At 39.3% G+C, this 12,761-nt stretch overlaps 1 protein-coding gene across 4 annotated transcripts in view; it reads left to right on the top strand.

Annotated features, from left to right (window-relative positions):
• Positions 1-12,761, top strand: part of SLC22A15 (solute carrier family 22 member 15) — a 60,686-nt gene that overhangs the window by 18,386 nt on the left and 29,539 nt on the right. For all 4 annotated transcript variants that reach the window (XR_009153275.1, XM_058167449.1, XM_058167447.1 and 1 more), the window contains 3 exons: positions 3,265-3,405; positions 5,162-5,247; positions 9,293-9,413. Coding sequence is in view for 3 of the 4 variants with exons in the window: in XM_058167449.1 (XP_058023432.1) it covers positions 3,265-3,405; positions 5,162-5,247; positions 9,293-9,413 (348 nt within the window). In the remaining variant the exon portion in view is untranslated. The remainder of the gene's footprint in view (positions 1-3,264; positions 3,406-5,161; positions 5,248-9,292; positions 9,414-12,761) is intronic.

Below are 12,761 nucleotides of genomic sequence, written 5' to 3' on the forward strand. Positions count from 1 at the left end.
GGATGGGGAGGAACAGGCTCAAGCTTAATCCCTCCAAGACGGAGTGGCTGTGGATGCCGGCACCCTGATTCAGTCAGCTGCAGTCGCAGCTGACTGTTGGAGGCGAGTTATTGGCCCCAAAGGATAGGGTGCGCAACTTGGGTGTCCTCCTGGATGGACGGCTGTCGTTTGAAGATCATTTGACGGCCGTCTCCAGGAGGGCCTTTCACCAGGTTCGCCTGGTTCGTCAGTTGCGCCCCTTCCTTGATCGGGATGCCTGTGCACAGTCACTCATGCGCTCGTTACCTCCTGCTTGGATTATTGTAATGCTCTCTACATGGGGTTCCCCTTGAGGTGCGCCCGGAGGCTTCAATTAGTTCAGAATGCAGCTGCGCGGGTGATAGAGGGAGCTTCACATAGCTCCCACGTAACACCACTCCTGCGCAGACTGCACTGGCTACCTGTGGTCTCCCGGGTGCACTTTAAGGTGTTGGTTACTACCTTTAAAGCGCTCCATGGCTTAGGGCCTGGGTACTTACGGGACCGCCTGCTGTTACCTCATGCCTCCCACCAACCCATATGCTCACACAGAGAGGGACTTCTCAGGGTGCCGTCCGCCAAGCAATGTCGGCTGGCGGCCCCCAGGGGTAGATCCTTCTCTGTGGGGGCTCCTACCCTCTGGAACGAGCTTCCCCCGGGCTTACGCCAAATACCTGACCTTCGGACCTTCCGCCGCGAATTAAAAACATACGTATTTATTCGCGTGGGGCTGGCTTAAATTTTAAATTTTATTGGTTTTAAATTTTTTACTAGTAAATTTTAGTGGTTCCAAAGGTTCCAAAGTTTTAGGCCAATTATGTAATAAGTTTTTTAATTCGTATTTTAATTGTATATTACATTGTTTGTTTTACTTGGCTGTACACCGCCCTGAGTCCTTCGGGAGAAGGGCGGTATAAAAATTGAATAAATAATAATAATAATAAAAAAATAAAAATAAAACACAGGACCATTTTTGGGCAGCAGAGAGGTACTGGAGGCCAGTGAGGCCAAAAACAGACGCACAGAGGCCTTTGGAGGCCAAAAACGGGCCCATTTTGGCCTCCCTGGCCTCCAGAGAGAGACACACACACATGTACACACACACAGACACACACACAGAAGTCCCTCATACACACCCCAAGGCAGCCACATCCCTTCACTAACCTGCTTTCCACACCCAGGAGCAAAATAAATTAAAGTTTAATTAGTTTGTATTGTTTGGACTGCTAAATTGGCCAGCTAGTCAAATGACCACCTAGCCATGCCCACCCAACTGGTCTGGCCCCTCAACAGTCTGAGGGATCATGAACTGGCCCCTTGTTTAAAAAGTTTGAGGACCCCTGCTATACACAGACACATTCCAAAATTCTGAAGTTATACATGTATAAAATACTGTGAAACTGTTACTTTATGCCATTTTACTTTGCCACAGCTAACAGCTAACCATGATGCTAGCATTAGTACCTAACCATGATATTATAGTTAGTCAGTTATTTTGTTTAAAGATCAGTATAAAACAAAACAGTTTAAAACTGTTAAAAGCAAAATAGGAGGACCAAACAAAACACAAGTCAAAAAATAGTAGAGAATATTTTTGTTCATATTGTTACCACTAACAAACTGCCTCTCAAGGACCAAAAAATGTCCAGACTATTATTTGTCTAAAACTAAGACATAAAGTTTTAATGGACATAAATGGACTCCAGAGGATGGTAGAGGACAGGAAGGCCTGGAGGAACTTTGTCCATGGGGTCGCGATAGGTTGTACACAACTTTGCAACTAACAACAACAACAATAACAAAGACATAAAGACTCCAGACTCACTGGAGAAGAGCCTAATGCTGGGAACATTTGGGGGCAAAAAAAGAAAGGGATAACAGAGAATGAGATGGCTGGATGGAGTCACTGAAGCAGTCAGCGTGAGCTTACACGAACTCTGGGGGATTAGAAGACAGGAAGGCCTGGAGGAATGTTGTCCATGGAGTTGTGATGAGTCGAACACGACTTCGCAACTAACAACATAAGAGACAAAGCCAAAAAAGATGATGTCAGGAAGAGATAATGTAGCGGACATAATTTTCTTCTCAAAAGTCAGTTCTAGCATGCCAAGTGAGGTAAAGTACTCTGGTACCTATCCAGAGAGTACCTTTTTCCAAAGAAAATAAAAAAACAATGCCAAAGAAAAGTAGTTATATTTAGGTGTAACAGGCTCTGCATATTTTGTAGGACTATTAACTTTCCTCAGTGTACTATCAGGTATCACCCAAGGATCATGGCTTGTGAGCTTTATCATTGCATTTCACATCCACAAAGATTGAATTAGCATCAAACAGCACTTTGGATATGAAATTCCAGAACATAATAACCTTATTATGTCACTTCATGCCCTGATAACATTTGTGTAAAATTGGAGAAGCAGTAGTTCTTAAAGCTATATCACAGTATATGATTTGACACTAAGTTACTTATGGACTCCTTCTCTTCGTACATGACCAGGCTGAGCAAAGGGAGGGGTCAAAGATGTCATTAATCATGAATCCCTGCACTCACCCACAAGAGATCTAAGTCCAGCCCACTTTGAATTCCTTTGTATTCTTAACTTCTTCGAATTTCCCTTGACCATTAGTAGCTCAGATTCTTGTAGACAGCTTAAGCTTATAAATAAACCTTTATGCTCATTTGAACTGCCTGAATTTCCTGATTTCCCAGAGCTTAACAGATCCCCCTATTTATATACTGCAGTCGTCCTACCAATATCTTTTAATGATCCCCTGTGGGAGCAGCTTTTGAACAGGGCTGGGCTTTTCAAGCAATGTTTGTCTATAGTGGTCTCCATATGATGGAACATGCTTCCCTTCAAGATCAGATTGGCACCCTTGATTATAGCAATAGCATTTAGACTTACATTACCACCCCAGGGTGCTAAACAGCCCTCTCTGGACAGTTTACAATGTCAGCATATTGCCCCCAACAATCTGGGTCCTCATTTTACTGACATCGGAAGGATGGAAGGCTGAGGCAACCTTGAACCGGACAGAGTCAAACTCTTGGCAGTGGACAGAGTCAGCCTGCAATATTGCATTCTAACCACTGCAGCTCCAATTGTTGGTCTTCTGGAAATTGTAGAAAATGGTCAGGCAAAACATATTTGTTTGCTTTCAAGTTTATAGTTATTTTTATTTCATTTTCTACACAGGATATTAAAGTGTATTGTGATTAAAATGTTTCTTTTTTGTCACCTCTAGGTTTGTATGCAGCTTGGTTTATTATGGTCTTACTCTCAACGTGGGTGAACTGGGTGGCAATATCTATGCTAATTTGGCTCTTTCTGGTCTAATAGAGATTCCTGCATACCCACTCTGTGCCTATTTGATAAGCCAGAAATGGTGAGTTTTGAATAGATGTTACATATGCGTAAGTTTATGCAGGCATCTGCTTTAGGACAGATCAAGAACATGAGTCCATGGGATCATACTGTGTTTCCCTAAAAATAAGATCCTGTCTTATATTTTTTTGAACCCTGAAATAAGCGCTTGGCCTTATTTTCAGGGAGGTCTTATTATTTTGGGGCGCATGGAGCAAGATAGGGCTCCTCTTGCTGTCTTACCTGATTTCCAGCTCTGCATTTAAATATTTTCGAGGAGGGCTTATTTTAGCGCATGCATTAAAAAGCTCGATTGGGCTTCAGGGGATGTCTTATTTTCGATGAAACGGTATATAAGCATCTCTACACATTCAGTTTAGACATTTAGCATGAAAGACAGGTTTTTACTTATAATAAGATGGACCAAGTACATCCCATTGACTGTACATCCCTTTTGTACATCCCATTGACCCCTATAGCTTTTTGGAGACCCCCTAAGTTTGTACCAACTGAAGATTCCATCACCAAATAGTAGCATGACTTTCCTTTTTGAAAAGAAATGAGCAATGAGAAAATACACATTTTCCAGTTCAGTACAGGTAGTCCTCAACTTACGACTGTGTTGAGCCCAAAACTTCTATTGCTAAGGAAGTCAGGCAGTTTTGCTCTGTTTTATGATCTTTCTTACCATAGATGTTAAATGTTAAATGAATCATTGCAGTTGTTAAGTTAGTAACACAGTTGTTAAGTGGTCTCCCCATTGACTTTACTTGTCAGAAGGTCGCAATAGGTGATTGCGTGACACCAGGACACTGCAACCATCGTAAATATGAGCCAGTTGTTAAGTGTCTGAATTTTGTTCATAAGACTATGGGGATGCTGCAGTGCTTGAAAGTGTGAAGAATAGTCATGTCACTTTTTCAGGGCTGTTGTAACTTTGAATGGTCATTAAATGAACGGTTGTAAGTCAAGGACTTCCTGTATGTGCAGTCCTTGTGTGTGAATATACATGTATGCTCATGCTTATCAAAAAAATAAAAATAGCAATAACAATAGCACTTAGATTTATATACCACTTCACAGTGTTTTACAGCCTTCTCTAAGTGGTTTACAGAGTCAGCATACCCAATCGTCTAGGTCCTCATTTTACCGACCTCGGAAGGATGGAAGGCTGAATCAACCTTCAGTCAGTAAGATTTGAACTGCCAAACATCTGGCAGCTGGCAGTCAGCAGAAGTAGCCTTCAGTACTGCATTCTAACCACTGTACCACCACAACTCTTCTTTAGGACAGATCAAGAACATGTGTCTTGCAATAGTGCAAGTTTCTCGATCCATATTTTGTAGTAGTCTCACCTCATCATTTCAGTGTTCTTTGTAACTTTTGGCAACTGGAATAAAAAATTGGGGAAAATTAATGAAGTGATATTCTAGTTATGAAGCCTAATCAATGCAACAGACCAAAAAAGAGTTTCTGTCCTATTTTAATTATATTTCTAAACATGTTGGTAAAAAAGGTGTGTAAAATATATTTTATCTAACAAGAAGCAACATTGTGAAAACTGCAAATAGATTATCTGGAAAGTTTCTGTAGTTCACTGTGGTGATTAGTAAAAATCAGCACAGGTATGACAAGAGCAATAGGTCCTCAAACTGTCCTCATCTCATGACATCATGATAAAATAGTGCCTTTTTACAAAAAAGACAGGATATAAATCAAATACATTCATTAATTTCTCATTTTGCCTTTTTTTGTTTTCATTTCCTTTTGATTATAAGGTTTGGCCGTAAACGGACACTTGCTGCATTTTTGTTTCTAGGAGGAGTAGCCTCTCTCCTTGTCATGTTCCTTCCACAACAGAAAGGTAAAAAGATCTATTTAATTATGGAAACTAGAGTTAATCAAATGTGGAGCTGGTCCCCTCTCTAAGAATGCTCTGGTTATCCCTGAACTATGAACCTCATAGCCTGGAAATATACGACGGGCAGCAGGCACAATTCATTTTCTCCCAATATTTCCTAAGCATGCCAGAGTGGGAGGCTATCAACTTAACCTAATACGTGTACAGGTAGTTCTGGGTTTACAATGGCAGTGGGGACTGCCAGGATGGCTTCTATTATGCACTGTGGTTGTAAAGTGTGATGACATGTGATTGCATTGCTTAATAACAATTCCACACTTCCCATTGCTGTCATTACCCCAGAACTGTAAAAGGAGACCCAAGTAAGGAATACAGGGGAGGAATTGTTGATACTGCAGGTGTTGCATGCTTGATGCTGCTGGTGCTGCTAAAGAGGACACCTAGGTTGGCAAAGGTAGCCCATGGGCCAGCAAGGGCAGCACATGGGCTTAGAAAAGTGCAGGGAGGGACTTCCGGCTGATGTTGTGGCGAGATCGGACGTGAGGAGCTGGTTTCTGCGCTCCCACACAGAGTTCTCCTTGTTGGAGGGCTCCGAAAGGAGCTAAAGCCACCCTGTAGGAAAGGTGAAGTAAAGAGGGGTGCCTTGCAGGTCGTGGACAGCCACAACTTTTCTGCTTGACCCATGGCTTCTTCCGTCTCATCCACAACAAGGAGAAGAGGCAACCAACATGGCTGCTATGAAGCTGGGAAGAGGAATTTGCAGGAGCAGTGTAGATGAACAGTGACTGGAGCTGGGTGAGAAGATTCCTTTTTCATTTAGACCCTAACTTTAAAAGAAAAAGAAGAGGAAAACCCAGGGAAAAAGATTCTTAGAACTATTTCTTAAAGTGACAAATAACCATAGAAAGAAAAATCTTAGACCCACAAGAAAGGAACTAAGGAGAGAAAAGCTAAAGACCTTTTAAAACATAGAAAATTGGACTTTTAACTGGGTAGGCATTGTTCTGGAAAGGCATTATAATATGCTGGAAATATCTACTTGAATAGCTGACTTTGCTCCCATAAATTGTATTAAATTTGGATTAATCAATTTGTCAGACTCAAAACAATGCTAAACCCTAAACTGAGGGTGCCATCAACTGATGAATGAAAATATATCATACCTCTACAAGCTTGAAAATTTCTAATAAGAGAAATAAACAACATCCATCTGGAGGACTGTGGTGATACTCTGTTATATAACTATCTACTTTATGATTACTGGACTCTATTGTGAGACTAAGGAAGACCTTTAAGTAAAGCTAAGTGACTTTTGATTTTTGGAAAGCTGCCTGGAGTACTTAAATGGAACAGATTAATAATCCTGAGATGTAAAGAACTATGATTATTGAACTTTCTGAGGAGCAACATTGGACCTGAATATATTGTTTTTGGACTATTGAGTAAGTGGGACTTACCAAAATAAGACAAGATGCCATCAGGGGGAAATGAGTGTGATTTCAAAAGAAATGGCATTGATGTTTCAAAGCATTAGGGATACTATGTCAAAGAATCACAGAGAGATGAAGAATCTAGTGCAAGGCATAAATGGGAAAATAGAAAATATCCTACAACTGATAATGAATGAAGAGCAAAGAGTCCAGGAAAGAGAGGAGACAACAGAAAGAATGGAGGAAAAGATAGAACAGACAAATCAGCAAATAAAGCAAGGAAATGAGAAGGAGAAGACCATAAAAATAATAATGACTGATGAAATAAACCAAGGGAAAAGTATTTTAAGAGATTTAAAAATGGAATCGGATAAGCTGGAAGATACTTTTGAAAGGGAAATAGGGGCTTGAATGGACACTCTGGAGACCTGGCAGCTTAGGGGGATAGAGATGGGAGAAATATTCAGACTGAATGGTGAAGACACAGATGTTGATAGAGACAAAGATCTAAGAGAGAAGTATGGGAGGCAAGCTAAAAATGAATAAGAATTGAAGTTTTTTTTTTTGCATTTATATTCCGCCCTTCTCCGAAGACTCAGGGCGGCTTACATTGTGTTAAGCAATAGTCTTCATCCATTTGTATGTATAAGTATTAAAATGGGCAAGAGATGATGGATACAAAGGAAATATTTTTTTTCTAATATAATTATGGCCTGATTAAAAACTAGAATAGAGGTAGAAATAAGAATGCATACTTTTATATAAAGTAATAAATAGATGGAAAGATTGGAGGTTGAAAGATGGTATTATTATGTATGTTTAAATAATATAATGATTGATATTAGAATGGTGTATTGAAACATTAAGCAACCAAATAATGAAGGACTATGTCTTAATATAAACATGTGTATTAATACTAGGATTAGTAATGGTGGCCTGACTAGAAGCTAGAATAGAGGTAGAAATAAGAAATAGGGGGAATATTAGCATATATAATTTTTATGTAATAGAATATAAGCAATAACTAGATGGAAAGACTAGGGGCTGAAAGATGATATTATTATATATGCTTAAATAATGTCATTGGCATTAAAATGGAACATTGAAATATTGAATGACTACTGTAAAACAAACATGTATATTAATACTAGGAATACATAAATTTGATTAATGTAACAAATATTATTAATATTATTATCGCTTCTTTTATCAAAATGAATTATACCCAGAGGCCATACTGTTCATGTATTGATATTGATATATTTAAAAATAAAAATCCAACAAAACTTATAAATAAATAAATAACTCCAAAAAAAAAAAAAAAGAAAGAAAAATGCAGGGAGGCAACGGGATGCTTTGGAGTATGAGATCTTGTACTCTGTAGTGGGGCTCCTCTGGAGGAAAAATGATGGAAGCAACTTATGGGAATGACATGCTACTTTTCCTGTCAACTTCCACATTGACTTTGCTTGTGGACGCCATTGGGAAGGTTGCAGTGGTGATCACATGGCCATAGGGACACAACTTTATGAACCATTGCAGGTCCCCTTTGTTCAGCGCTGTCATAAATTTGAAGGCAGTAGGGGGCTTCCCATTTTCACACACACGCCACCCAGAATTCAGTGTGGCCGCAAGCGGCTCTGAGCCAGCACAGCAACAGCAGGGGGTATAAAAATGAGAAGCCCTGGGCGCTCCCGCCGCCCAGCCTGGTGCACTCTGCTCACCCACTCACTTGCCCACTCACTTGGGTCTTCCTCTGGCCACTTGCAGCAGGATGCCGCAAGGCTCCTCATGTTGTCCCGCCGCAACAAGCCTCCCACCATTACGAGCCTTGTGGCATTGTGCTGTGAGTGGCTGCACTGGTGTGACAGGCCTCATGAAGACCCATTTCTGGCGGAGTTTGGGGGAGAGAGAGAAGCCAGGGTCTCTGCTGCTTCTGCTTTCCTTGGTGCAGCCAAAAGTTTGCAAAAGGCAGGAAGGTGAAATGCCAAGTTCAACCTGTACCCATACCTCACATATTAACCTCACTTTCTCAACCTACTACCCAAGCAACGCTCCCCTCCTGCTGAGGCTTTAGGAATACCCTGCAAGCAAATTCACCCACATTTCGCCATGAACCACCCCGCTCCTGACTAAAGCAGGAAGAAGAAACAACTGTGGCCCCAACTGCGCCTGCTTTCTGGCCTCAAACATGCTCAGAGAGTGCCAGCAAAGCACCATTTTTGGCTTCTCTGGAACACTGAGCTGCCCTGAAGAGTGCGGGGGGAGGGAATTAAGACATCCCCGAAAATAAGCCCTGGCGCTTATTTTCAGGAAACAGTATTATAAAACATTTTTCTTGACTAAACAAAAAAAATTGTATGCGTGTTTTTAATAAGGTCATAAGATTTTATTTAGTTCTGTCTGTCGATGGTAGCCTATCACATAAATACTATAAATACAAATCAAAGCAGTCCATAAAGAAGATCTCAGGAGTTCAGCAGAGAGGGGACCTGTGGTGGGAGTACTTTGCATAGGACTGCCTGGAGAGATGAAGGGCAATGCCTAAATTTGATATATAAATAAACCATTTCTGGGATAATCAGAATTATAAAAGTCATCCTTTCTTGTTCCAACAGCTACAGGAGTATTTGCAGTTGTGAACAACCGTTCTTTGTCTTTACTCGGAAAGCTGACTATCAGTTCAGCCTTCAACATTGTGTATATCTACACATCAGAACTCTATCCTACTGTTATCAGGTAAGTCAAGTTCGGTCTGTAGTCACTTAATGTAACTCTATATGATCACTTATCCGTTCTGTTTTTGTGGAGGTAGAACACCATTCTTAAGAGTCTTGCATTCAGCAGAGAGGCAGCAAATCAGGAAGATCAGAGTTCTTGCTCATTAGAATTTGTATATTAGAATTTGAGCTCTGTCTGAAATATAATGTTTAACCGGTTAGACTAGGGGCAAGGAGACCAAGGCTCGAATCTACCCTTAGTCAGTAGAAGCTCATTGGCATTTTGTCAGTCATTCTCTCTTAAGCCTACCTACCTTACAGGATTGTTGTAGTGGAAAAAAATAGGAAGAGGAAGCAGAATGTATGCCTGAATAAAAAGCGGGGTATACATCTAAATAATTTTTTTTAAATGTAAAACCTAAACTAAAAAACCTTGTTTAGACAAAGGATATAGATCATATAGAAAATATGTTATTTTTAAAGCCTGATGTATAGCTTTTGTATTAATATAGGGTTTTCAGAGTTCATATAAAAACACTTCAGTAGCTGTTTCATACTTGGTCAAAAGGCAGGAAGAATAAAAATATTGAAACAAAACTTAGTCAACATTCTGGTGATACTTACAGTAGGAGATTGGATATCGAAAGTTGCCAATTTGGCTGAGATGGCAAAAATCTCAGCCTTTTTGAAAGACAATACGCAAGAAAGATATTTAAATGAATGGAAAAAATGGATTAACTATATATATTCAAAACAGATATCAGACTAAGAGTTATCAGACTGCCTTTGAATGATTAGGATGTATTATTTTTTATTGTTTTGGGGGAGGTTAGGAATTGATGAGAATTGTAGGAGTATAATTGAGTTAGGAGGAAATTTTTTTTAGCATATGTTTGTTTTATTTTTAACTATACCTTGTGTTTGTTCTGGGAAGTCGGGGGGGGGGTTGTGAAGGGAGGGGGGCTAGGAGGGAGGGGGGAAACGGGGGAGAAAAAGTTTTGTAAAACTTTTTCAATAAAAAAAAACATACTGGTGATAAAGAATGTCATTGTTACGCTGCTATACATTTATCAGACAAAATAAAAGATTAGGATTATGCATGTTTCAGAAATATGGAAGGAATGTTTTGGAACTTGCTTGAGTGCAGTAGTTCTTCTTGGTTACAAATTAAAGCAACCAGTTCTATGCAAGTCTAAAATATGTGCCTGTTTTATGAGGTTACCAATATACACTACAATTAATGGTAGACAATTGTTACACACTCATGGAAGTTCAAAAGCACTTCTTTTGAATAGGGACTGTTTTCAAAATAGCCATAGCCCTATAATAAATATTTCAGCTAGTAGAAATATTAGTATTAGGGATTATTGTAATGCTCTCTACATGGGGCTCCCCTTGAAGTGCACTCGGAGGCTTCAGTTAGTCCAGAATGCAGCTGCGCGGGTGATAGAGGGAGCTCCGCGTAGCTCCCATATAACACCGCTCCTGCGCAGACTGCACTGGCTACCTGTGGCCTTTCGAGTGCACTTTAAGGTTTTGGTTACTACCTTTAAAGCGCTCCATGGCTTAGGGCCTGGGTACTTACGGGACCGCCTGCTGTTACCGCATGCCTCCCACCGATCCGTACGCTCTCACAGAGAGGGACTTCTCAGGGTGCCGTCTGCCAAGCAATGTCAGCTGGCGGCCCCCAGAGGAAGGTCCTTCTCTGTGGGGGCTCCCACACTCTGGAACGAACTTCCCCCGGGTTTACGCCAAATACCTGACCTTCGGACATTCCATCGCGAACTGAAGACACATCTTTTTATTCGCAGGGGGCTGGCTTAAATTGAATTTTATTAAATTTTAAATTTTATTAACTAATTTTAAATGGGGTTTTTAGTTCATTGTATACTTTTCAGGCCAATTTTAAAATAAGTTTTTTAATTGCATTTTAAATTGTATATTGTACTATCTGTTTTATTTTTGCCTGTACACCGCCCTGAGTCCTTCGGGAGAAGGGCGGTATAAAAATCAAATAAATAAATAAATAAATAAATTTTCAGTTTGCCAGTTTGTGGGATGAGCCCATCCAGAATTAAAAGGCTTTGAATGGAATATACTGTAGTTGGGCTCATTTATTTTGTTTTAAATGTTTATTGTGCTTTAATTGGCGGGGGAGGTTCTTTTTTTTAAAACCACTTTTAACCATTTTGAGAATTGGGCAGCCATATAAATCAAATAAAAAAGAATGTGTTGGTGTTGTAGGGACTTGAATTTAGAATTGGGTTGAATATATCTTTTTTAAAAAATAATTTAATATAGAAATAAAAGATATTAATCAAATATAAATATAATGGACCAAAAAGGGCAGAAAACAAAAAGCCACAGTGAAAACAAAAAGCCACAGTGAAATAGGAACAAAAAAACCCTTTCCATTCCAAAAGACACATCTTTTCATTCGCGCGGGGCTGGCTTAAATTTTTATTGATTTTAAATTTTCTATTAATAATTTTAAATGGGGTTTTAGTTTATTATATATTTTAAATTTTTTAGGCCAATTATAAAATAAGTTTTTTAATTTGCATTTTAAATTGTATATTGTATTGCCTGTTTTTACTTTGCCTGTACACCGCCCTGAGTCCTTCGGGAGAAGGGCAGTATAAAAATCAAATAAATAAATAAATAAATAAATAAACAGCAAATAAAATCTTTACCATATGCAGTGATACTGATGAGACCTTTCATACATCGATAAAAAAACCTAATTCATCTCTTGAGAATAAACAAGTCTTCAAACCAAGACTTTAAATCAAGTGTAGCACAGTCTCTCAAGATAAGACAATGCCTTTAGCTGTATACTGAAATAGTGAATCCAGAAGCCATCATCTTTCTGAGTCACCAATTTTTTGATATATAATTTGCCAGCATACGCACAGTTTAAAGCACTATTTTCCTTCCCAACACCATATTAACAATTTGCTGAATAAACCAAAACAAAAAACATAGTCCATGTTCCCTCCATAAAGTTTCCAATAAACCTATTATTGAATTAATTGGATTGCACAATGATAAGATATTAATTTAACATTCATCAAAATTCTAGCTATTTAGTTTATTAAAACAAGATATTTTTGCTCTTTGTTTCAAGTTTCTTGCAGGTTTTCCATACCTATCTTAGCATATACTGCTTTTTAGTTGTACCCAAAAATTAACTGTAAATTTGGGGATCTCCAAGATTTTATTCAATATTCTGACTAATTATTGACATATCAGGCACAAACTAAAAAGTCAGAGTATGTTTTAAATGGAATATATTACTGTTCACTAGGTTTGGACCAGGGGTGAAATGCTCCCAGTTTGGACCGGCTCGCCCGATCCAGTAGCGATG

The sequence above is a fragment of the Ahaetulla prasina genome, chromosome 2 (genome assembly GCF_028640845.1).
Source record: "Ahaetulla prasina isolate Xishuangbanna chromosome 2, ASM2864084v1, whole genome shotgun sequence".
Taxonomy (NCBI): domain Eukaryota; kingdom Metazoa; phylum Chordata; class Lepidosauria; order Squamata; family Colubridae; genus Ahaetulla; species Ahaetulla prasina.